General features: G+C 41.3%; 2 protein-coding genes across 4 annotated transcripts in view; one reads left to right on the top strand and one right to left on the bottom strand.

Moving 5' to 3' along the window:
- Positions 1-26,206, top strand: part of CNKSR2 (connector enhancer of kinase suppressor of Ras 2) — a 298,892-nt gene extending 272,686 nt beyond the window's left edge. Inside the window, exons 30-36 of the mRNA XM_082220567.1 lie at positions 4,348-4,503; positions 6,280-6,378; positions 9,357-9,615; positions 14,717-14,792; positions 17,222-17,323; positions 21,744-21,877; positions 25,430-26,206. The gene's annotated coding sequence lies outside the window, so the exon portion shown is untranslated. The remainder of the gene's footprint in view (positions 1-4,347; positions 4,504-6,279; positions 6,379-9,356; positions 9,616-14,716; positions 14,793-17,221; positions 17,324-21,743; positions 21,878-25,429) is intronic.
- On the bottom strand, positions 496-26,513 carry SMPX (small muscle protein X-linked). Of its 3 annotated transcripts, none has more exons than XM_082220616.1 (5): positions 26,310-26,513; positions 23,301-23,360; positions 18,430-18,513; positions 15,514-15,667; positions 496-1,051 (listed from the first exon to the last, which is right to left on the bottom strand). In XM_082220616.1, exons 2-4 carry the CDS (start codon positions 23,337-23,339, stop codon positions 15,530-15,532), a joined length of 261 nt encoding a protein of 86 aa, XP_082076742.1. In that variant the 5' UTR covers positions 23,340-23,360; positions 26,310-26,513; the 3' UTR covers positions 496-1,051; positions 15,514-15,529. The 3 variants fall into 3 exon arrangements, with proteins under 3 accessions (XP_082076742.1, XP_082076741.1, XP_082076743.1); XM_082220615.1 differs by having other exon boundaries at positions 26,339-26,512; XM_082220617.1 differs by lacking the exon at positions 26,310-26,513 and adding an exon at positions 25,326-25,435.

Below are 26,513 nucleotides of genomic sequence, written 5' to 3'. Positions count from 1 at the left end.
TTGGTCCATGGGGGGGGGAGCTTGGAAACCACTGATCTATTTAGTTCAGTGCTGCAAACGTCAGTTAGCCCTACAAGTACTTTGGCAGAAGTTTCTCCCATCCGCCTGCAATCCTTTAATATTGGATATATCAGGGATTAAATTAGTGTGTGCAAGTCTCCACCATTTAGCCATGGAATTTCCGATACTCTCAGTTATTTACTGTCACTTCAAGTCTGAAAGCTGATCCCAATGCATAAAATAGCATAGAAAAATGGGCTAGATGACATTGGTATTCAGGTGCACATCTGAATGTGGATGTTGGGGAACCTATGGTCCCTGATCTGCCGCAGAAGCTGCTCCTTCTTGTGGGCTCAATACCTGAGGTTATGGATATTTTATACATTCAAAACACAGGCAATTAATTTTATCGTATAGTATTTCATCAATTTTGCCATTAGATTTTTTTATTTAAGCAGCAAAATGTTATCCATGTTAAATAAGTCTAGACACTGCTTTTAGGTGTTAAGGAATATAAAATATTTACTGGGCACAATAAAGTTAGCAGTATTTAAGAGCCACTGGTTTCCATGAGAAAATTTAACTGTGTATTTACTTTCCTATTGGCATTTATAGGAGCAAAAAGAGCTTCTTCTGTAGCGCACACATTGTATATGGAATGTTAACCTTTATATGCATATACTCGGCATATCTATGATATTTATTACCATGCTCTTTTGAGCATATTCAGAAAGGTGAATAAAATGAATGCTTGTTTTCTGAAAAAATGTTTTATTTCAATTCTACTTTCAAAATAATACTACATTTATCTCTAATTATATGATCAAATTCACTTCGTGTATATGTACACATATGCTTTGGTGCAGCTAATATAATCCATATGCTTTACGGTAATCAAAACCAATAACAAGAAAGTCCATAAATGTGCAAATATTCCTATGACGTTTCTTGTATTTAGGATGGTCACAATCATCATATAAATATATAAACTATTGCTGTGAACTTTCTTCATTACAATCAATTTAGCTTCTCCATATGCGTCTTGGCAGACCTGCAAAATAAAATCCAAATGAGATTCATTTGCATTTTTGGAGGAAATACATGGGAATTCTAAAGGGCAATATATTCTTATTCATAGAGACAAACATCATGAGTCAGATAAAACCTTCACAAGCTCCTGCTATGTGGGGGAAGAAAATCTATAGATCAACTTTGTACTGAAAGAGGATGCTATTAAAGATGGGTAACTCAACCAATACACTTGTATGTTGGTACAGTCCCACAAGACTATAGCTACCCATTTCATCCAGTATGGATGAGAAATGCACTTAGTGTTTTTTTGTTTCTTAATGTGTTACTAGTCACATTTATTGTGCTTGCCCATCCCTGGATTGGGGCCAATGAGACTTGTAGACCAAAACCCCACTGAGTCATTTTGCTTTATCCTTTCATTGGATTGTTTGCTGTGATATTGTGTGGACGTAGCTAGACATGGTGGGTGGTGGGGTAGCAGGGGAGGCAGATATGTTTATTCACATGCCAGCCCTGTTCATTTTTAAAGCTGTCTCTAATTTCCGCATCAAAGGGAGACATGGGTGGGGAGCTGGACCATGAGACCATATTAAGAGCTTTGCTGGATTAGGCCCGTGGCCTATCTGGTCCAGCGTCCTGTTTTCATAGTGGCCAACCAGATGCCTATGGGAAGACTAGAAACAGGACCAAAGTGCAACATCTGTCTCCTGTGGTGTGTCAGTAAACTTGTACCCAGAGGCATACTGTCTCTAACTACCCTGTCCCTGGCTTATCCACACTCTTCTTCTTTCAGATATTTCCCCCTCTTCTCAGATAGTATCTGAAACCTGTTAGAAAATCAGTTTTAGTTGCTGTTTGTGCACAGGTAGATTGGACCCAGAGTGGATTTTCGTGAATATTTTATCAAGTTTATACTAAAAATGAAAAAAGAAAGTGAGAAGGGACATTTCAATAACAAATTGCTCACAATACAGTATAATGATCCAGTGTATCAGCAAAAGCAGGGGCGTATACTAACAAGTCCTATAAAAATCTCTGCTCTCCCTTATGCATTATCAACTCGCACCATCCATCCAAAGGAAAAATTATTTGTCAACCCAACATTTCTTCTGATTTATGCATCTCTTTCACTAACTTTTGACAACATTTTATATCTGTTGGGAGCATCCTTAGTTCCAGCTGAACTCAAAGTCTGGAGAAAAATTGCTGTATTCCAGCTTTGTGCAACCTGTGATCCACAAAATTAAATGTAATCCACCCCACACATAGGGTGATCCTTCAGGGACTTGATAAGCCTCCTTTTATGTTGATTGCTTGGGACAGCTTGTGGAATCCCTAGACGATCACAATACATGGCTGGAGAATGTATTGGGTCACAATTTACAGAACTCCCAATATGAATTTAAGGTAGCCTGTTTCTGATTGGGGTGTTGGTCTCATTGGCCCAATTAGCAAGAAATGCAAAGGAAGTTCTGAAAATGTCTGCTCAGAACATTCAGGCATTGGGAGCTGTTTCTGGCACATTCCCAGATGTCTGAATATAGATAGCTTTGGTGGATCAGACCTACTATCTTCAATGATTATTTTTGTCCTAACTATGCTTCAAGGAGTTTGAGGGTGGGGGGACATAGTTTTCTCACCCCACCCTAACATCTTGAGAGGTAGGTTAAGCTGACAAAGGTAAACTGGCCCAAGATCACCAAAACTAACTTCACGGCTGTATCGCAAATTGAACCTGGGTCTCTGTGGTCCTAGTCTGATACCATGTTTGCTACCTGTGGGGGCAAGGAAAAGATGACACTCGCCCATTCCATGACAGTTGGATCTTATTACAACAATGGTGGAGAGACAAAACCCTACAATACACTAGAGTTTAGCTTAGGGGCCCTATATGAGCTCATGTGACACACACAGCACCGTCCCTCAACATTTTATTGCCACTCCTCACCAACCAGCACCTGTCAATTGAGGCAGCTGGCTCACTCTCCCCAATGGTAGAGCTGGCCTTGATCATGCTGTTTTTTTATATGATTGTGATATTCAATTTCTATCCTTCCCTTTCTCTCAAAAGGAGCCCAGGGTGGCAAATGCACAAACAACAAACCAATTAAAACACCTAAGAACATCTACTCTTAAAAAAAATAAAAATCTAATGGCTGAAGGCTGCTGTTGATAAGGAAGGCAAAAGAACATATGAAACTTCTAAAGTTTTGCTCGAGATATTCTGAGTACACAAGTGTACTTGCATTCCAATCTGAGTAATTACACTCTGCCTACACAAATTCTCCCTGCAGTTTCGTTTGGAAATGTTCCTTCGCTGTTCCTCTCCTAAAGAGTGAGCTTTGCAACTGTGGGTGGATGAAATGACACTGAAACCGGCAAGAGCTTGTCCTCAGTTTTAAGTGCACAGTGCCTATTAGCTCAATACTGTAGTCTTACTGTTAAGAACATCATGTGCCCCAAAGAGCCAGTAAACTATTTTGATAACAATTAATGCGAAAAGTTGCCAGTGCAGAGTGTAGTGTGTGCTATATATAAAATATAAACAGCATAGGGTGCATCTATTAATAAGCATTCTGTGTTGTTTAATAGCCTTAAGAGTGCAATCTTATCATGATCTACTCATCCTATTGAGTTCAATGGTAATTACAGTCATACCTCGGGTTGCGAACGTGATCTGTGCGGGAGGCACGTTCGCAACCCGCAGCACCGCGTCTGCGCATGCGCGTGATGTGATTCAGCGCTTCTGCGCATGGCATCATTTTGTGTTTCTGTGCATGCGTGAGTGCTGAAACTCGGAAGTAACCCGTTCCGGTACTTCTGGGTTCGGCGTGGTCCGCAACCCGAAAACGCACAACCGGCAGCATTCGTAACCTGAGGTAATACTGTACTCCCAGTTAAGTGTGAATCGAATCAAAGTGCAAATAGGTTGCTGTCTATTGGTCAGAGAATCTTAAAGAAAGCAGATCATTATGCTGAATTATTTCTATACTAAGTAAATGTAGAAATATCTATAACCTCTTCCCTTTGGAAGAGAAAGTGGGCCACTTTTAAATTTCCACTAGTTAAGTTCTAGGTATGAGACTTTGTATCTCCATCACCATCACAATTAACAAATGGCAGCATCAAATAGTGCTGTCTTGATATCATCTTGATAAATATCTGGAACTTCAGGTTCAGTTAGATTATCTATAATAACCATGTATCTGAGGGCTTCCTTTTATTATTTCATTAATGCATAGCAGCATACCAGCAAACTGATGCCCCAAAATACACTTTGACATAACAAAAGCTTTTCTCATTTTTCCATTACAGTATTGTTCGGGGGAACCCAGTGCTAAATCATTCGTAGATGACCTGATTCTGGGTCAGGGTTTCGTACGTAATTATATCAATCCAGAGCCTCAAAACAGAACCAGAAAAAGGCATACAGGAAAGTCTGTGAATCTAACCTCATGGCCTGAGATATATGTATGTTTTATATATTACATATGTTTTATTATACTGTATTATCTTTGCTTGGTTGCTATGCCTTGTGTCTTGTTAGCATCCCATTTCAAGGCAGCAGCCTTACTCCCAGCAATATTTGAGTCATTTCCGTTGTCCAATATTTGAGTCATTTCCACTGTCTGCTGGAGGTTCCTAATTTGCCCATGAGGCCATGTCCTCAAAACCCCACTCACCGGTCAATCAGATGACATCACTCCGATGGGTGGGTGACATCAGCTGAGGGTTTGATTACGTGTTGTCTGTGGGCGCTGGCTCCATGGAAGAAACTGGTGCACACAGCCAAAGTTGCAGGGTTTAACACTTGCTCAGGGTAAATACTGCTCAGTTTGGCTGTGCAAGCCAGTTCCACGCAGAGAACTACCACATGCAGCCAATGCAGCATGTGGTCCTGGCAATGTTCCTCCAGAAATACACAATGCCATATCCTTTTAAGAAAGTATGGCTCTTCTGAAACATAGAGATCACAGAATTATAGGGTTGGGAGGGACCCTGAGGAGCATCTAGTCCAACCCCCAGCAATGGAGGAATAAGCAGCGGTTTGAGCCATATGGGGATTGAACCATGCTCTAACCAACTGAGCTCAAGTACTGTATATTAATTTGTCAGTGGCAATTTAAAAACAATAACAGGGCAGTATTCTCCAGTTATTGCTGAAATCTGCTTTTCTTAAAAGAAAAGCATATAGATTGGAGTTTAATGTTCTCTTTAAAAAAATAATGCAGATTTGAAACTTCCATCTGCTGCACCTCATTTGAGAAGCCACGTATAATGAAATCATCAGTGCTGGGAATCTCAAGCAAAGGGGTAGGTTACTTCCAGGCTACATGTCTTGGCTGGCTGTGTCTGTCATGTAATTAAACACTGACTTTAAGATTCATACACGCAGAGGGAGATGGTGGACGTTGTATTAGCAGTGCTTAGTATGCCACTTTCAAGCCCTTTGTCCTTGCGACCTCACTCACGGCCTTTACATGCAATTACATGACTGGCATTAGGCTAAGGTTCTTTAAATATTCTCCAGCGGAGAACAAGCAATTGTGTGCTGTATGCCCAAAGATGCATGAAATGTTTCCCACTCAACAAGAATCTAAGCCAGAGACCATGTGATGTTTACTCCTCGGCTGAACCCATTTATAGACACATTACTCACCACTGTCCCAGTTAGCATACATGCCCCATTATTATTTTTTTTAAAAAGTTCTGTTGCCCTTTATACTGTTTGGAGAAAGGCAAAGTGACGAGGCATTGCTGAATTATACTGTTAAAAATCCCTCTGAATTTCACCCTGTGGGTTATGGGCAAGATGCATGCACTTGTTTGCATAGTGCATGCCATTAACTTCCAAATGAATCTGTTATTTGGCCCATGTCAGTGAATGGGGGGGGGGGAGATAGGTTTAACAGAAGAAATGTGGAAGGAATGACTTTCTTTAGACACTGAGAAATATTTCATTCTTAGAACACTAAAGCAGACAAACGAAGCTTTTGAAGAAGAGAAATGAACAAAGCAATCCTATATAGATGAAACACAAAAGTTCATGAAGCTTTGTAGGCTGCAGATAGAACGGGTGCCAAATGTTTGCATTATGAACGAGAGCAGAAAAAAGTTCATCAAACTGTGTATCTCTTTCGGGCCCTATCCCTAGAAAGGAGCTTCCTGGACTCCACTCAGAATCCATCTAATGTGAGCTTGCATCCTTACCACCATTCCTTTCCATATACATTTTGATTTCAACAGGACCTATGCACGACTCTGCAACCACAGCTGTTTAGCTGGCAAGGAATGTTTTCCTTTGTGGGAAGGTAAAGTGAAATTCTTTTCAGCCAGCAGCACCAGGTGAGACCACCTTCCTGAGTAAATTAATACCGTCAGCAACCGCAGTCAGAATGAGAAAACGAGAGGCACTGCTGCAAATCAAAAGTTCTGCAGCGATAGAGAGGTGTATTTTTAAAGCCACAGTTAAGTGCTTACAAGGGGGAAAATAGAGAAATGAACATTTGGCAGGATGAGGCTCAGTCTTTCCTGATTGATCAACAGCCATCAGTAGTTTTTAAACATCTAATTCTATAGGCAACTTTTAACGAGGCTGTGTAAGTATGGACACTCTGGTCTCCAGCTGGCAGAAATGCAACATGAAGAGTGTCAGGCTTGTTCCATTTTCTCAGCCTCCAGCAAGCACTTGCAATTATGAATCCTTTGGCTTTCTTTTTGGTCCCTGCTGTTGCTAAGTAACAGAAGTATGTAGACCAATGCCGAAAAGGCAAAGGCATTTCCCTCTCCTGTTGCTGCAGCAAAACTGCCCTACATTGCAGTAAAAAAGAAAAAGGGGGGGGGGAGAGAATAAATTGCAAAATGTGGTGTGAAAGTCGTCTTTTTCAGCTTCAGTTCTTATTCTCTCTTGGAACCATAGGATTGGGAAGAGACCTCAATGTAATCTATTCCAACCCCATGCAGAAGGAAATCTACTTGCTGCAAACTTTGGTAACAGTTACTTTGATAGTGACATCAATTAAAACTTCAAGGCCATTTTTCCATTTACATTGTTGATCTAACTGGACATCATTTTGTTCATGCAAATGCTACTCTTTCAGGCCATGGTGTAACTGGACAGGTTCTACATATTAATTTCCATCAACTAATCCTAAATCTTGGTGCATAGTCCTTTAAAGCTATCATAGATTCATAGAATTGTAGAGATGAAGATGCTCTTCAAATGCTGCCTGTGTAAAGGTGTCGCCATAATAGATGAAACTGAGAGACCACTTTGAGAATGTGTGTGTGTGTGAGAGAGAGAGAGAGAGAGAGAGAGAGAGAGAGAGAGATTCAGTTTTAGCTCATTGGAAATCTTCCCTATTGATACTAACATTGGTGGTCAGTGGAAGATGTGAGTAAACTCGCTATGTTATGTCATGTCCCCACTTCGTATTGAGAATGATGCTAAATGTTTTAGCTGAGTGCACTGAAAATTTGTTACAGCGATGATAATTTCAAGGGTGACCATAATGAACAGCCCAGCTCTTACAGGCTATATAAAAATGGGGACACTTTCAAGGAGCCAATGAAAGGATGTAGCTCAATGCTGACACTGACACTGACACACACACACACACACACACACACACACACACACACACTCAAACTAACATTTCCAGCAGCCCAGAAAACAGGAATTCAGAAATGATTTGAATGTTACTAACATCCCCGTTTTCTGGGAGTAAGCCCCATTGAATGATGGAGCTTCCTTCTGAGTAAACACACATAGAATTGTGCTGGCTTGTAGGTTATCAGTTGCAGATAGGTAGTCGTGTTTGTCTGCCATAGTCAAAATAAAAAAATTCCTTCCAGTAGCACCTTAAAGACCAACTAAGTTAGTTCTTGGTATGAGCTTTCGTGTGCATGCACACTTCTTCAGATACACAGGTTATCAGTGAGAGATAAACAATTCAGTGACTTCAAATTCACGGTGCCAATTACAGTACTCTCTGAGAAGTGCTGGTAAATATGTCAGCCCTAACCGATGTCACTTCAGAATGAAGTGAAGTGTATGTATCATGACGTGAGCCTCCGATTGACTGTTCTCCCAGTGCTGATTATGTTATATGTAATATCAAACAAACACTGGACATGGCAGCTCTTGGGTTGCTGTCAGGTGATTATGTTTTCCTGGAAGTTTTATTTAATGATGGATTGACCTCAGGGTCCTTCCATCTTTGGCTGTCGAATAAGAGTTGCAATATCAGAAGGTGCAAAAATTACAGAGAGTATTAAACAGGGAGGATCAGGCAAGCTCCAGAAAGTGTTTTCAAGTTCCCTGTGAGAGTCCACAAAGTGATTTTTTAAAAATCCAATTTTATACCTTTATTTAATTGTGGTAAATAAACTATCTGGATTTTTTTTTAATGAGAGAAAATTGTATTACATGCTGCAAAGGATTAAAAAAATTCTGAGGGTAAGCTATAGACAGATACTATTCCTTTGCACCATTGCAATTTAATATTAGGATAAGCAGTTATGTTTATAGTTGAGATTTTGAATAAGGCCTCCATACACAAAGGGCAGAGCTGTGATCCATCACAGTTCAGCTGCAAAGGAGCAACTTTCTGATGAGGCACCTTCAGCTTTCAGCAACTGACAGAATGGTGCTATTTAACGAGAAGGGTTACTTAACTTAGATACTATGGTCTTTGTTTTGTTTTTTGTATCTGCCCCAAATCCCAAACTATTCTCAGAACAAGAAATAGCCAAGAAAAGCAGTGTTACTCTCCTGCTGTTGAATAAGAGATAAGAACATATTGTGAATTTACATTATTAGTAAAAAGGAAAGGGGGGGCAGGAAGGAAATATGTTTCTGGTTGTCAGGGAAACCCAGAAGGCCAAATTATGAACAGAGCTGAACAGTTTCCATAGCTTTGATACTTAAATGAGAAAATGACTAGATTCATTTCTCCAAATGAGGTTCCTAGAAGGAGGCAGAGATGAAGAGAGATGCATTAAGGCTGTCGTGTCTAAATAGAACTAAAAACGACAAACTCTGAATAAAAAGGTCCAAACGAAAGTGACATCTAAAGGTTCTGGTCATGCATGGCTCAGTAAAACCAACTGCAAGGAAGCTTTTACATTATATTTAATAATTAGATCTTGAGCGCCTCCTTGAGGAACCAACAAGTCCTGCAGATCAGAGCAGCTTCTGAATTCAGCTGTGCTTAAAGAAACATTTCCAAGGTAGGTTTACTGATCATTAGTCCTGATTTGTTTGCAGGGAAATTAGATGAAGTTGGCTATTTAAATGAGAATTTATTCTGATCTGTTTGCAGGGATATTATGTTCTTCCACACATTCAACTGCTTGTTCCTTGGGGGAAATAGGTTGGTTGTGCCAGATCTCAAAACCAACTATAACTGTGCAACCTGAATTTGCCGGTATGTGACTCAATCCCACCTGACAATCAGACAGCGTGGAAGCACCCTGGGTCAAGGAAAGAAACCACAACGATGCTTCCAGTGTATCTTAGCCACTAGCTCTAGCTCAAATCCTTTGGTAGAGAGGCAATTCCATGAGGAATTCATACTGCAGGTATGCTTTCAATGAATATAAAAGGGTCTAAATGTGTGTGCACCAGCAGCTACACAGTATGAAAGGATACCATTTCTGGGTCTAGGTGTCTGATTTGGATACATGTTTTGAAAAAAGCCATGCAAGGCTCTCAGCAAATATGACTCAGCTGAAATAGCCCATGTGATGACTCGTGATTTTGACCCATACAATGCATCAGGACAGTTTCTCCAGCTATTATAGATGCAATACTAGCATGAATTAATACATGTGCAGTGTTCAGAAGAACATAAGAATCTGCCTGATACCAAGTCAGTTCCTTTGTTCTATCAACCTCAGCAGCTCTCTAGGATTTCTTCCCACTACAACCCACCCCACCCCACATTACATGGGCACCCAACTCTCTCCATGTTTAGGGCCCTCGTATTTATGGGACCGCCTCTCCTGGTATGCCCCACAGAGGAGCTTAAGGTCCATGAATAACCATAGTTTAGCGGTCCCAGGCCCTAAGGAAGTCAGACTATCCTCCGCCAGGGCCAGGGCCTTTTCAGTGATGGCTCCGACCTGGTGGAATGCTCTGTCTCATGAGACTAGGACCCTTCAGGATTTAACCTCCTTCCGCCGGGCCTGTAAGACAGAGCTATTCCGCCTGGCCTTTAATTTGAACTCAGCCGGATCTTTTATTTCCCTTCTCTCCCCCCCCCTCTTTTTTTGAAGATTACCTGCTCTGGGACCCCACAGCTAATTCTCCCCTGGCCTCCTCGCTGGCCCATGTAGGACTAATTTAGCCAGCTAGCCCTGGTGACTGTCTAATGTTTATTGGATGTATTTCCATCAAATTGATTTTTGAACTTTGAATTTTATTGTTATTCATGTTTTTATACTGTATTTTATGCTGCTTTTATGTTGTATTACAATTAAGTGTTTTAAATTTGTTGTTAGCCGCCCTGAGCCTGGGTTTATGAACTGGGAAGGGCAGGGTATAAATAAAAATTTATTTATTATTTTTATTATTATTATGAAGAGGTTTCTCAGGGTTGCAGTGGAAAGAAGTGACTACAAGGAAGTCTGCTTCCACTAGCTTCCACTCCTGGCTCTCAGAATCCAAGCCACTCATTCCGTTGCTTATACTTGCATCCATGTGGGTAGCATTTCCTTTGATTCTGAAGCAGCAACCTCTTGCCCATGAGGGCTGAAATCATGTCAGTTCCTATATATTCCTTTCCCATGACAAGCGGGAGTTCCATTGCTGTTGGGGTTGCTGTTTTCACCCTTTTATGTTTGTACGGGGTGGGGGGGAGCTCATTCTCACTGAGCACTTTTGGAGCCAGGGTTGCAGCTATTGCAAAGTGCAGATGTAGGCAAGCCACTCTCTCCCTGGTCTGTTTGTCTGAAGAAGAAGCAAGAGCTTTTCCTCCTAAGTGCACTTACATTATTATTGTTTGTTTCGTATGGCCGAGCTTGGCATAATAGCAATTTGGAACAAAACTTCCTCCTAGGCAGCAAATGACATAAAGAACAAACCACAACTCAAAGGCTGCAGGCCTGCTTTTACATATTACTGAGGGAATTAACAGGCCTTTTCAAAGCCAAAGAAAGGTTAACATTTCCTCCCCACCCTACACAAAAGCAACTAGGAGTACAACTCTTTCCAGGCCTGAATTGTTAACTTCAGATTTAGCCTTCAATGTCTGACAATGATGACTGGCAAAGGCATACTGGTGCCAGTGTGGTGGATGCAGGTGGCACTCTGGTCTAAACCACAGAGGCTCTTGGGCTTGCTGATCAGAAGGTCAGCGGTTTGAACCCCCACGACGGGGTGAGCTCCCATTGCTCTGTCGCAGCTCCTGCCAACCTAGCAGTTTGAAAGCACACCAGTGCAAGCAGATAAATAGGTACTGGTGTGGCAGGGACAAAAACGGTGTTTCTGTGCACTCTGGTTTCCATCATGGTGTTCCATTGCACCAGAAGCAGTTTAGTCCTGCTGGCTACATGACCCAGAAAGCTGTCTGTGGACAAACGCTGGCTCCCTCTGCCTGAAGTGAGATGAGCGCCACAACCCCATAGTTGCCTTTGACTGGATTTACCCGTCCAGGGGTCCTTTACCTTTTTACCTAGCGGCTATAGTGCTGGACCAGAATATATGAGAACAAGGTTCAAATCCCCACTTTGAAGGGTGGCCTTGAGCCAGTCACTGCCTCTCAGCCTAATCTACTTCACAGGGTTGCTATGGGGATTAAATGTCTTGGTGATGTGCAAGTAGCCACATTAACCTGCACTGGCATTCTGATTTCAATACTGCTAGGGGATACGTCCTAACAGCTCTATTGTTGGTTTGTTTGTTTTTCTGTAGGCAATGCTCTGGCGAAGCAGCATTCAGCTGGATGAACTCTCTGCTCACTAGCTGGTGAGCAGATGGTTTAATCCTGCTCCTTGCAGGGGTCTGCTTCTCCAGAGCATTCCTTGCAGGGGAAGGTGCTGCTGAAGCAGCACCAAGCAGGATTAAACTCTCTACTCACCAGGGTTCAGTTCTGCTTTGTGACAAAGCAGAACCCAGCATGGCCAAACCATTCTTCTCCACCAATCGGCTGGTATCACCCCTGGCCAGATTAAGATTGTTCTGAAAGGATGGAAGTTGCCTGTGCCTGATTTACTGGAATAAGTCCAATTGACTTTGCAGTGCTAAATAAGTTATTTTAAACTGTTTTTTTTAAAAAAATAAAAAATATGGTGTAATATCTGTGCTATTTTTCTAAAAAAAGAGATGCCGGAACTCACCCTCATTCTCTTAGAATGGCACCCACCTGAGAGGTGCTGGAACTGAGTTCCAGCTGAAAAAAGCTCTGCTTTTAATATTAACGTTGTGTTTTAATAGTTGTAACCTACCCTGGTACCCTTAGGGTGAAAGGAGGGAGATAAATTGTGATGACAATAATGACAACCATGATGTTGAACACACTGCTGTAAAAATGTGAATGTTCTCGTGGGTAAATGGTTGATATATAGATCAGCAGAGTTTGGATTTGGATTTGATATCCCGCTTTATCACTACCCGAAGGAGTCTCAAAGCGGCTAACATTCTCCTTTCCCTTCCTCCCCCACAACAAACACTGAGAGACTTCAGAGAAGTGTGACTGGCCCAAGGTCACCCAGCAGCTGCAGGTGGAGGAGCGGAGACACAAACCCAGTTCACCAGATTACGAGTCCACCGCTCTTAACCACTACACCACACTGGCTCTAGCAGATCTAACTCTGGGATGAAAAACAAGGCCTTGCTCATATATATATATATATATATATATATATATATATATATATAGCCATGTCCAGGCCTATGGCAACAGCCCAGGCTATGGGAGGTGAAGTCTCTCAGACCCTCAGGGGAGTTCTGTGGTCTCATGGGCAGCAACAGAGGGCTTACAATTACACAACGCATGAAAGGCAATCACTCCAGCAAAAAAAGCTGAAGTGAAAACATACTCAAAGTATAAAGATTTAAAAAGCACTATACTGAAGTAATAACTTAGCCTGCTCTTGAGCACAGGACTGTGAACACCATAATTAGGTAGCCTCCTATCAAGTGACATGAGGAAAAATTACAAAAGGGAGTGATGGAAGACAAAAGTGTGTGAGAAATAAATTAGCTTGATTACCGGGTTGGAGCTGTGATATTCGAGATCACTTTGTCAGCTTAATTGGCTACAATTTATGCAGCTCTATCAAACCTAACTAAAGCATTAATAGGGGAAGAGGTGTACTCCACGTCCTTAGGAACAATTAGCCCTTGTCTTTCATGAAGGTATTTGGAAGACTCTCTGTGCTGGAAAGTGTGTGCAATTTGTAAGGTTAATTATTTGCATTATTTATTATTACCTTTTCTTGGTAGTGCCTGTTGCCATAATACCTTGAGCACAATTTTTGTGGTTCAAACAGATCGCACAATGCCCATGTACAGAGAATTAGCTGTTCTGTATAATATTCTCAGCCAGCAGTCTCTAATTATGTTCTCCTTTACTTTACATCCTGTACATTGTGCTTTCCTCCCCGTCAAGTTTTTCCCCAAAACAAAGCCAAGAAAAGATTGATCCTTTAATTGTAGCAATAGGGGCCTCACATCCATGGTGCATGATCCTGAGGTAACCTTACAGGAGCTGTGAATCTAAGCTCTGGCTTGTCATCTGCAAGGCACCTTAAACGAACCCCTCCATGTGAGAAGCAACAGTGGTAGGAACCTCAGCTGTGTTATTTATTAAATCTCCATCCCGCCATTCATCTGAAGATCACAGGGCGATTCACAACATAAAAATGCAAGATGAGAACACAAAAGACATAATAAAACAAGAAAAAAAGACAAACCAATAACTTCCCTCCCACAAACACAAAGAAGGGGCCATTGACCAAAATAAGAAAAGGTAAGGCAGAAACCGTAACAAGCAAATCCAAGCTGGTTCAATGAGCTGAAGAAAAAGGTTTTTATCCTCCCCTGTTACAAATGAGAGGTGTGGGGGGGGGAAAAACATTTTTTAATGCTTTACCCAGGCTACCCAATTTTGAATGGGTACATTGGGTACTACCTCACAGTGATATTCTGGGTAATAAAGCTTCAGGCTTTATGCTATAGCTGTTTGCCTGGACTGGAGCATGGACTGTATTCTAAGAGATAGAAAAGAGGAGAAGGGTAGGGACAGAGCTATCGGCATTTGTCTATTTAGGTGTGGGAGTCAGATAGCCACGGTAAAGGCTTGTAATATTGCAGGGTGCTCCCTGACCTCGGTGACCAGCACTCTGAGCTTTACAATGTATTGGAATGCATGACCTCATATGGAGTTATGTCCCCCCCCCCTCTGGGCAGTGTAACCCTAGAAGGGTGGGTTAAAGCCTGACCGGATGTAGGTAACGTGAGACATTGGAATGCAGCCATGCGGCTGGAGAGGAACAAAGGGTAATAAGAATAAACGGACTGGAGGAAGAGGTGAAGTCTGATATTGAGCTGCCTCCATCCATGGAAAGATTGCTAGCCTCAGTGTCGTTATTTAATGCCTAAAAAGCACCATTTGTAATGGCAGGCTCCGACATTTAGGCAAACAGCCATTTATTTGTAGTGTATGTTTTTTGTCTCTAGTGCTCTTATACAACATGAAGGTGGAGCCACCGTCCTGCACATTGTAGATGCCTCTATATGAGAGCCCCGTTATTCTGTAAGTGTGTTCCTCTTCTTTCTGGGAGGGGTTTTTAAAAGCTGTACTTCACATGCAGACTATATGGAAACAAGGCATCTGTTTTTGCACCAATTAACAACTTGTTTTTGGTTGATCAAAGCCTATTGTTTCTAATTTTAAAGTGAAAGCATAATTGTTCCACCTACATTTTGCCTCTCTGCATGTATTATAATTTGAATAATAGAAGAATAATTGCAGTGCTAATTGAGTGTACTATAGCCTGTGCATTTTTATGAACAAATTGAGGTCATATAGAAATTAGCTTCTGAATATTTTAGAAGTGACCTGCTACTGCATTAGGATTGGATTTCGAAAATTTGCCTTTGGTTTACAGAGCAATAAAAATGCCACCAGTATGTTTATTTCTTGGCTTGGGTTCCTTCATTTGCAAAATGGGAGTAATGGTCTATTCAAGGGATATTTTTTTGGTCAGAATTAAGAGGGCACTTTGGGAAAGCATTGCAGTGACCTGACCCCGAAAAGAGTACTCACAGGATAAATGCAGTACTGTAGTTTGGAATAATTTATCTGATTCTTAAGCATATTTCAATCAAGGGTAATTACCACAAGATGACATTTCTTTTTATGCAAGGTTCTCAACTCCATCTCACCATACTGATAATTGTAACCAGAGCAAAGTTCCCTATATTTCATTGTAGTTTAGGTAAAAAAAGATAAGGTAAGGGACCCCTGGACATACCTTTTCATTCCTGTTACTACTGTTCAGCTCTTGGGACAAATTTCAGCTCACTCTTTACATTCTGGATCTCTGACAGGTTTACAGCTGGGCCAGGTAATTTCTTGGCTCCTGGGAGCACCTTTTTCTTTTCCTCTTCTGAAGAAGCTGGAAGGCTCTGCAGACAAAAAAACCCCCATCTACTTCAAACTAATACACTGGGGGATGTTTCCATTTTCACAATGACCCAGATGCACTGCTAAGCCAAACCAAGATTGTTCTTGGCTTACAGCTCAAAGTTTGTCTGGAATGAAACAAACTGGGAGCCCTGGTTGAGGCAAATCCGCTCCATGCTAAGCTAAACCATGGTTATACACACACATACTATAAGCCAACTGTTAAGTTATGGGTGAACATATCAGACAACACAACGATTCTTCAAACAGCTCTTGTTTATTCACAGGCCAGAACAGAACTGGTCTGAAGGGTTCAGCCACCTGCTTATATAGAGCTCAACTACTAAGCAACAGTAACAACTTTCTGTAACTATCCAATCACTGAACGTTGCTTTTAATTCCTTATTTGCATATGTGGACCTAAGTGAAAACTATCTACAGTATCCCCCTGCTGGCCCAGGGAGAGCACTTCAGTACATAACACCAACAAATTATATTTTTTTTAACCTCCCAGCTTTAGCCCTGGGTAATGCTGCAGCAGAAGGACTGAGGGGGGACTGCAGTGGATGTGATCTCTTCTCCAGTAACCCACATGTTCATGCATCTACACAGTGCTATTTTTCTAAAGAGGGGCTGGAACTCACCATGAACACCTCCCTTGTTCTTCTATCATGGCAACAGCGCCCACTTGAGAGGTGCTGGAACTGCGTTCTGAAAAAAAGCCCCGCATCTGTTCCAAGCCATGATTTGCCTTGGCATTACGTGCGAACTAAGCCATTATGTGACAGATCTACTAAAGTGCACAGAAGATACTAGATCTGACAGCCTGCTGAAGACTGCAAGGATAGCTCTGCCACATCTCCCAGATGATCTACCTAACTTCGTAACCACATCACTTTTGAGAAGCTATAGAAACACTGTGGAACTTTAAATCTGATTACTGATTACTTCTGGTCATTCAGTGTTTAGGTATCTATTCATGTAGTATGTTATACTTCTCCTCCAGAGCCTATGAGTCAGACTGAGGCAGCTGCCTCAGGCGGCAGAATCTCATGGCGTGGCACCCACTCTCCCCTGCTACTGCCACTGGAGAAGCAAGAAGGCAAGCTGCTGAGGTGGCTCTGTGACTTGGCTTCTTTATTGCACTTTTAAAGGACCACAAACAAGTTTGGAAAAGAACACTCAAGGCCCTCTTCTCTTAGTTGTGGGATAGGAAGGATTATTTATCACAAGCTTTATAATATTTTGTGCAGATGCCCCTTTCATTGTTACTAGTGGGTCTTCATCCATACAGCATCTCACAGGAATGAACAGAGGCAAATTAAGTGGTGAATATTTTTAAACCATTTTAAATATGCTCTAATTGCATAACATTTTGAAAATGGACCTCTCCAGATAATAATTTATTTCTTCAAATGATATGAAATATAAATTTGTGTTGGGGCTACTGGCACATTTATGGAACCTAAAATTAAGCATAGCTGATGCTGCAGATAGATCACAGTAATCATAGCAGTATCTGTTCTAAAATAACCTGTCTCTTTGCATCCTTTCAGATTTAAGAGGAATAATTTTGCTCCTGCAATACAAAGTTTTCATAGGATTGGATTGAGGGAAACAACTAACTGCATGGGCAACATAATTCTGCATTATAACATGTAGGCGACCTATTTTTTTTTAATTTTAAAATGTACATCCCCCTTTTAACTATGTGGATCTCAAGTTGGTGAGGTAAGACCAAAGCAGCTGCTTAAAATTGTTCACTGAAATATGGTTCCATTTTGCAACTGGAAAAGTAGAGCCATGGACTGTGTGAGAGCTGTGCCACAGTCTGCAAAGTTTCTAGTCCAGAAGTCCCTTATAAAACTACTATTTAATTTCAGAATTTCATGAAGCATAGCTGCATATCTCAAATTTTCTTTCAGTAAGTCCCATGCATCTGAAATTGAATTTGGCTTCAGGTTTATGGAGTCAATTAGCTGTCTGGTTGTGGTAAATTACTGCATGCTAGCAGATCTGTAGATGAACAGACTGTGTTCTCATCTGAAATGTTCACACCTCCTACACAGTTTCCTTGCTTCTTGCCCTTTCACTCATTTTCCAGCTATATCCAAATATCTGCCTACATTTCAGCCCACTGAAACCCACATGTATACTCCAAGTACTCAAATTACATAACCCATTTTTGGAAATTCAGAAAGCTCCTTTCGATATCTAAACTTAGGATCTAGGCCCTTTCCCCCCTACTCCCTTCCTCTCCCCATTATACTATTACTACTATACTAGTACTAGCACCATCCCAATACAATGAATGGTGAAAAGCCTTGAGCTGCAAGCAGCTGCTACTAGCCACTATCCGAATGGTGGGAGTTGTGGAGATATTGGTATAGGCTTCATCTGGGGTGGGGGAGTTAGACATGCCTCCCATATGCACTGTGGCCCTGTTGCAAAGTAGGACTCCTTGTGGTTGCTTTTAGAAGCCAAACATTAGGAAATGCAATCATGCAACACCCATCTAACTATAGGGGTGTTTCCAGATTGCTCAGGGTCTCTGTTTCTTGCATTTGGAACACAATATACACCCTTAGGTTGGAACCAGATTTATGTTGCACCCATACACTGACCCCAAAATACCACCAACCGTTGTGTGTATTAACTAATCGTACTTGAATAGAACCGATTTATACTGACTGATCATTATATGGCTTCTTAAACTAATGAGAAATAAACTAGGCTAGCAGATGAAGACATATATTGCTCTTACCTCATCAGCTTCAGTAAATTCTTTTCTTTTTGGTGGCTGACCTGCTCCAGGTAAAAGGGCTCCCATTGGGATGTTGATATTAGCCTGGAAGATAGAGTTCATATCAGTATAGCATCAGGATATCATCAGCATCATCGTTTTATTTGTATTCCGCCTTTCCATGGTTAAAACAATGCTCAAGGCGGCTTCCAACATGACACGATTTACATAATTACAAACATAACAGAAGTCATAAACAATAAATAAAACGCATCAAAAAATACACAACCAAATGGAAACAATTTCCACGTAAATCATAAGATCTAAAACTAAAGATACAACAGTAATATCAATAACAGCAACAGCTCTCTCAACCTCCCCCCCCCCCCGTAACCAAGAATCCAGTCCAAGAATCTGTTCAACAGCTTCAGCTTTTGTAGCTGGAGTCAGTCAGCACCCCACTCTCCCAGACATTTAAAACAACACAGATAAAAATTAAAAACAATTTAAAAGCAGCTGCAGTCCTTGTGAAGCCTGTCAGGCCCCACACCAAGCCAGGTGGAAAGAGGCAAGGGCAGGATCCTTCAGGCCTTCAGCAGGCAATCCTCCTTGCTCCCTATTGGATGTGGTGGGCTTACAAGGACAGTTTTTTGCACAGTACAAAATGGTAAGATCTGCTCTTCCTGGAGAACTGCTGTACATATCAGTCCAGAGATATGCACGTCAGCCTGCCATTTGTCCCCTGTGGTGTCTTTTGCCCCTTCATTATTTTGGTAACGTTGGCAAATTCTGATTTTCCCTGAAGGTGGGTTTGCCGTCCATCCAAGTTCAGCTGTGATCCAAGTAGCCACTAAGGTTTCAGGCTGCTGAATGCTATCGTTCCACCATAGGCTTTGTGTTTACAAGCTGCATGACATGCAGAAACTCAGAAGGTATTTTCCCCCATCACGTTGCCACTGTGCTGCGTCAAGCTGCACTTGCTAGGGACATCAGAGGATGTTGCAGGGGCAGCTGACAGTTCAGGGGAGCCAGGGGAGGGGGGCACATCACCAGAAGCAGAGGTGCCCCCGTCTCCACAGACACAGCAGCCTCTGAGGCAGCAGGAACAGGAATATACAGCTGTAAATTACATTGAAACTGTCTCTATACATGGTACTTCTAACAGCAGTTAGAGAATGAATTACTATATTCCAGGACTGGCGCAGCCATTAGGCAGGGTCAGGCCACTGCTTCAGGTAGCAGAAGCCTCCAAGATGGTACCCCCGTGGACCCACTGCCTGCCCTGCTGCCTCCACCACCGGCGTCGACGCAGATTTCGGGTGAGATCACACTGATTTCCAGCAAGATGTCACCAAAACTAAGTGCCAGAGGTGGCAGCAGAAGGGCAGAATTCCCATTTCACATCAAGCAGTGAAACAGCATGCGCCATCCTGCTATAGTCTACAGTATTTTCCAACTCATCTATTAAAATATGCGCTTATATTTCTTTGCTTTCAGGCAGCCTTCTGAGGGCAAGTCCACTTTTGTTAGCAAGCTCCAGTTAGTGTCCTCTGGGCTGTGTAGGTCTAATAGAAGGCTTGCAACTGGGCCTCATTCATGTGGAAGTGCAGCTGGACTGAACCCCAGGTTTCACGTGGAAGCAACTCAGTTTAGGGTGGCCACTTATGTGTTACCAAAAAAAAATGGAATGTATCACCCAAAAGCAGGCAGAAGAGGGCTCCAATTTGCATGGCATTTGCCTGTGCTGATTTTGCAGGTATAGATGCAAATTTATATATCTGTAGTACAATACATATCACCATAGCAGTCTGCTGTCCAGGTGTCAACTGCTGAAGGGCAACTTTGAGCCCCTGCTTTTCCTTCTTATGGTTCTTTATATTTAAACGACTTGGACCAAATAGCTCTTCAAAGAAGTGAGTCCTTTTGTGTTCAATGGGACTTGCTCCTATAAAAGACTTTAGTGCTAATTCCTTGTTTGCCACATTCACTCTTGGCCAAGTGTCTAGGAGTGGTGGAGGAATGGGTGCGTGCCAGTCAGGGCATTTTTTTCAGCCGGAATTTGCCAGAAGTCAGTTCCGCCACCTTTCAGGTGGGCGCCATTGGCATTATAAGAGAACAAGGGCGGCATTCATGGTCAGTTCCGGCACCTTTTTCTAGAAAAATAGCACTGATGCCAGTGATGCGTGTAGCCACTTCTCACACAAACTCTGGCAGGCATGTGGACAGAGCACCCCTTCCTTAGCTGTGTCAGCAACCCTTGGCGTATAGGAATGCATTGAATTCAGTGGGACTTACTTCTGGCTAGACATGTATAGGGTTGCACTGTCTATTTAGTTGTAAAGTTAAAGAGATCTGTGATACACACACACACACACACAAACACACACACACTTTGTATAATATATAATTTTGCTTTCAAGGCTCATGGCTTAAAAGAAAATATTTTTTCTATGCATAACTGTTGTAAAATAAACTTACATTTCTCCTTCTAGAGAAGTTAATTGGGAATCCTTAGTGGATAATTCCCTTTAAAGTAAGGGAGGCTGTAAACTACATTAAGTTCACAATACTGAGTTAAACTACATGTTTAATGGAATTAAACTGTTTGTTTCAATGCATTTAAGTGAATTGTTTATTAGAGCTTATTTAAAACTACATAATAATGCCTTGTCATTTATCAAAACGTAGATTCCCTGTGCTTATAGAATGCAGTGCAGATGAAACAATTTGAAAATGCTAAAATAAATGTATCGCTCTACTGCATAATTGCTTTTGACTTCGTGTATTAAAATGAAAAGGCTCCCTTTGTTTTGTTGACTGATGTTTGTGTACTGCAATCTATAAATAAAAGTTATTTTCCTCAGAGATTGGTAGACATTTTTCTGCTTGCTTTCAAGAGAGAAGCAATCATCCTGCCCATTTAAATCTTCACAGTATATACCTTTTTTGTTTGCCTAGCCACCATTAAAAACTCATTGTGATAGAAAATTAATACTATATAAATCTATTTACTACCAGGAAACAAATATTTCCTGTCTTCAGAACCAATAAAAAGCTGCAGCTATAGTAATTTCATGCCTCTGACAGTATTGCTGGATATCAAATTCATAGGCTGTAATTCAAAAGGTTGCGAACAGAAAAATCTTTCACTATTCCACATGTGGATGTGCAAACCTTGTACAGCTAATATACACAGTTGTGTAAAATAGGATTATAAAAGTCAAAGAAAATGGATAAAACAAGTACCATTAGCCGTACTGCTGGATAAATGTTTAATGGATATTATATTTGTATTTGTTTAGAAAACAATAAAATTGTTTTTGTTTTTTTTAAAGTCAACCAGACAACGGAGGAAAAAGAGATTTTGAGCATGGATCTGTGGAATTCCCTCACAGTCCTAAGAAACAAATGTAGACATTCTGCTATAAACCATGGATTGCCAATTGTAGGGCTGGAACTTCAAACTATGGTATGTGCTCTTAACTATAGCAAGTAGAAACCATGATTTTGCATTACAACTATCCTGAACCCAACCATTGGCCTAATTTGGATGGTTATATCTGGGCTTTATATGCAGCTGATATGTAGCCATCAAACACTGGTCTTCCATTAATCCATCTGAACTGGAAAACTATGGTTGTGCAGTTTGGAACAATCCAGAATCAAACAAGAAACTGTAGTTAATTGGAGACTTTCAGGTTAAATAACTGAGGAGGGATAAGGCTATGCGTGCCGATAAAAGGCTTGTGCATATCTTGGTTAAATGAGTCAATATATGATTATCCAGAAAGAGCCATAGCAGTTCTGCAAACCCTAGAAGCTAATATTATTTGATAAAACAATACAAGGTATTTACCCACACCTTTATATTCATGATAGCACATTTATACATTGAGTACATCTCATTGTCTACAACTGTGGACACTTAAAAGGGTTGTTCAGCTTGAGAACATTGGCTTGGACGCAGTGTGGGAGTGCACAAGTCTGCAAGGGAAAGAGGAAATTGGCAAAAGCCACCTTCCTTTCCTTCCTCCAGTGAGAGCCTGTGCTGGACCTTGGGCCCTTCCTGTATTTGGACATGGCCTATTAGGAACATAATGGATACTCTGGATGGAACCCAGTGTAAGCAAATGAAGGCATACTAAGAATCTGGTTGTCCAAGAGACAGACACACTCTCTCTCTCTCTATACACACACACACACACACACACACACACACACACACACACACACAATAAATATTAGTATTTGGAGATGGATGGTGAAAACAGATGTCCATGAATCTAAACTGATGCCATTGAATCTAAACTGGCACAAGTTCTAATACTTCGGATTTGCTTGTTTATGTAGATTGGTTGGTTAACTTACTTCCATACAGCATTCAGTGCTTTGCAATTCTAAACATGTTTACTTGTAAGTATGCATAGGACTTCAGCTTTTTATACTTGTCACATTCTTTTCTTTCTTACTTTTAAATAATCTTGGCTTAGCTTAAAAGATGCCAGTAATGGAAAGTGAATCTTGCTGGACAATTAGAAGTAAGCAACACATAAACATAGGCATATATGTGATGTTTGTGCAGTCAAATGCTTTTAGATGATGTACAAAAAAACCCTCCAGCTTCTTCAACATGCTTCGTGGAAAATTCTATAGGTTGTTTTGTGTGTGTGTGTGTGTGCATGCGCTTGGCACAGCACACTAGTTAAGAGAATTAAGCTGATAATGGAATATGTAAAACCATGGAAAAGATGGGATCAAAATGCATTTACTTGCATGACAAGCAAGTTTTAAATAATTCCTAGTTAGCGCTGAAGCATCAAACAAACGGATGTTTTGTTTTCAATCAAAATACTTCTTATTTACTACTAGTAACATAAAATATAATCTCTTACCTGAATGCTTCTAACATTCGAAGCTGGCTGTTTTGACATTTTAAAGGAAGAGATTTATCCCTGAAAGCAAAATAAGTATAATTACTAACAAAACAATTTTTTTTTACGAGCAACAATGGCTTGATAAACTACAATTTAGCCCATGTTTCTTCTTGATAGGTATTCATTCATCAGTCCAGATTGTCTTTCGGGCTTAGTTTCAGAGTTACTTAGAAACAACCATAGAATGCTGCAAAGGAGTGAGAACACCTGAGCTTCCCTTGTTAATTTTTCATGGGCAGAAAGAGTAAGATCGCTTTCCCATCACAATAGTAAATGAGAAGTTAGCTTTTCCATCAAACGGCACATATTCATGGGAGAGCTACTTATTAATATGTTCGCTTCAAATTACACAATCAGGAATTGCTTATATTGAAAACCTGGCTTTTGTTGATAAAAAATTAATTTGCCCCATATAAAACTTGCAAAGGCATTATAAATTCCTTTAACTTTAAAACGAAGGTAATGCATCTTCTCAAAAGTTAAAGGCAACTGCAGCCTGAAACTGATAAACAAACTACTTGAAGGCCTGTTAATATGGGCTGTTGAGAGAGGAAAGATGAATGACTATTTAAAACTGCAGTTTGTCTTCTCTGTCTAAACATGGCACTGCCTACATGTGGCTTCCCAGGAGCAGTTCTTTAAGCTTGTAAAGCTCTTAAATGGAATATTAACTTCGGGATGAACATAAAGTAACAAAAATAATGTGAAGGCAGAGCAAAGCCCCTATAGAGGTGCCTCATGGAGTTGTGGAGAACTTCTGGCAGAGACAATCTTTCTTCCCTGCCTGTTTCTGCTGACCTCATTATTGCCAGAGAAATCAGGACAACAGAATGCTGAAGAGTAAAAATAGACAACCTTATTGGGCTACGTTCTCTCTTCCCCCTTCCCCTTTGGTACAACTGCTGGCTATTAGACATCCAGGAACAAAAATATAACGGTAGGCTGCAGCAACTTTATATTTGACTACGCATGTACAGGAGCCAATGCTGCCACAAGTTCAACAACTCTGGAGTTTGTTTTAAGAAAGCTCAACAATTTGTGGGTCTTCCTAAAAAAAAAAAAAGCTCAACCCTACAAGCTGATAGTGTTGTCATGTTGCACGGATATTCCTCACGTTGCACCAGGACTTCTGGAACGCAGCCAAGTATGCAATATTTCACCAGGGTAGCCACCAAGGGGAGCAGGGGTGTGCACTATCTTCCTCCTACACTAACATCCATACAGAAATATCAGGAAAGAAAAAGTAGTTCCTGCACAAGACCTTCCAGGCACCATTTGGAGCCGTGAAGGCTACAATTCTATATGCGGAACACATTTACCTGGGAGTAAGCTCCACAGCTGTCCGTGAGGTGTACTGCAGCAGGGACATTAACACAGGATAATCTGGTGTCCTCCACTGGTTGCTGGTCTACTCCCACCAGATCCATCCAGCGCTGCTGATAGGGATGATGGGAGTTGCAGTCCAGCAGCAGCTGGGAGGGGGGGTCATGGTTTCCCTGCCCCTGATGTACAGGATTGTGCTGTCAGTACAAGAAATTATAGGGCACAGAGGGAGTTGCTGTAGAAAGGAACTGAAGTATCTCCCTCTGCACCTTACTGAGGCTTGCACTACTTCATGGACCCCATAAATCCAGACGATCTGGCACAGGATAGTTTCTTCTTCTTCTCTAACTCTCTGGAAGAAACATGGCCCAGTATGGCTACAGTAGCAACAAGCATAACTCCCTTCCTGCAAGTCCTTGTGACACAGAGCCTGAGGCAGCTGTGTACCAAGGAGCAATGCAGCCAGTCTTCCTCCTCTACCCCTCTCCTAACTTCCATGCAACAAAATGGGAGTGATCAAACTCAACTAATTATGCTCCTCAATGTTTTCCTATTCGGCTAGCTGGTGTTAAAACATCCAATATTTAAATACAATTTTTAGCTGAAAACCTGGATACTACTAAATCTTTCAGGCATTCAAACATTTAGTTCATGGCTTACCTTATCAGTCTACCACATGTTGAAGGCAATGCCACAGTTGTTTCTTTTTGGAACTATTTAGCACTTGACTTCATTTTGCAAATGTCCCTATGATTCCTGAACAGGCGCAAGGGATAGGAAGGAATAAAACTCAAAGAAGTGGTGATCTTCTCTGCCTGATCTAAAAATAAGTCCTGAGAGAGGGTGCCAAAGGACACGCAGCTGTTTGCACCGACCAAGTTCTTCGGTTTGCTTTAAAGGAGCTGATCTACCTGAGGCACTTCCATAATTTACGTCTTTCATAACATTACCCCAGATCCATTCGAAGAGGAACTAGGAATGTCATCCTTTGACTCCCTGCTGTATGCATGAAACTGGCACAAGTGTTATAAACAGAAAGCTCTGCTGTGTTGAAGACCTAGATAGAAATTACACCGCTGGGAGCCCAGCATGTACTGAAAGCAGAAGAAAAGTCCATGCTGAAACTTTACTGCACGCCATGCAGATTCACCCCATCAAGTGCATTGTAACTACTTGCCTTGTGACAATTCTTATCAAATCCTTATGATCTCATACAGTGATCTTATAACTGTTCTCACTTTGCTGTTATTACTTTGCTGGTACTTGCAACAGCATCAACAAACATCGGGTAAATTAAAATATTTCAAGCAGACAACAATAAAGAAGCGGTGGAGGAAAACATGCCTTTTTTCTAACTGTATGAAGCACATTTCCATAGGGGCCATGTTGGCATATACACAGGGGATATTCTTAAGATAATTCTAAGTGGCATTAACATTCTTACTGTCTTAAATTTCCAATGGACTATAAAGCACTTGTAATAGCAGCCTGTGTAAGCATAGTGATCTGGTTTACAGAGATTAAACTTTACAGAAAAGGCAGTTCATTCATTCATCTCCTAGCAATATATGAAAGTGTTTTCCCAAGTCAACCTTTCACTTTTTCAAACAGCACCCCCTCCCCATATTAGCTTTTATTATGTACCCGGTTATTTATATAAGAAACACTCCAACCTGTCAGGAGAGTTGATGCAAACACCTCCTTTCGATGCTGAGTGATGCACCTTCTTCGATCAGCTGAGATCTTCCCTGGAATCCTTTAGAGGTGGCTGGAATAGATGAAGCCCTTTGTGCCTGTGTACCAACTACCAAGAGCACTTCTAGGGCTGGAGCAGTGCTGAGTTTAGAA

Source organism: Podarcis vaucheri (assembly GCF_965113315.1).
Source record: "Podarcis vaucheri genome assembly, chromosome: 4".
Taxonomy (NCBI): domain Eukaryota; kingdom Metazoa; phylum Chordata; class Lepidosauria; order Squamata; family Lacertidae; genus Podarcis; species Podarcis vaucheri.
This window is presented reverse-complemented; position numbering and strand designations above follow the sequence as displayed.

What these genes read in the sequence shown, in the direction of transcription:
- SMPX (XM_082220616.1), bottom strand. Translation starts at nt 23,339, where the DNA reads ATGTCAAAACAGCCAGCTTCGAATGTTAGAAGCATTCAG. An exon ending in CGAATGTTAGAAGCATTCAG is followed by an intron (nt 18,514 to 23,300) that starts GTAAGAGATTAT and finishes TCTATCTTCCAG; the next exon opens with GCTAATATCAACATCCCAAT. An exon ending in AATTTACTGAAGCTGATGAG is followed by an intron (nt 15,668 to 18,429) that starts GTAAGAGCAATA and finishes TTTTGTCTGCAG; the next exon opens with AGCCTTCCAGCTTCTTCAGA.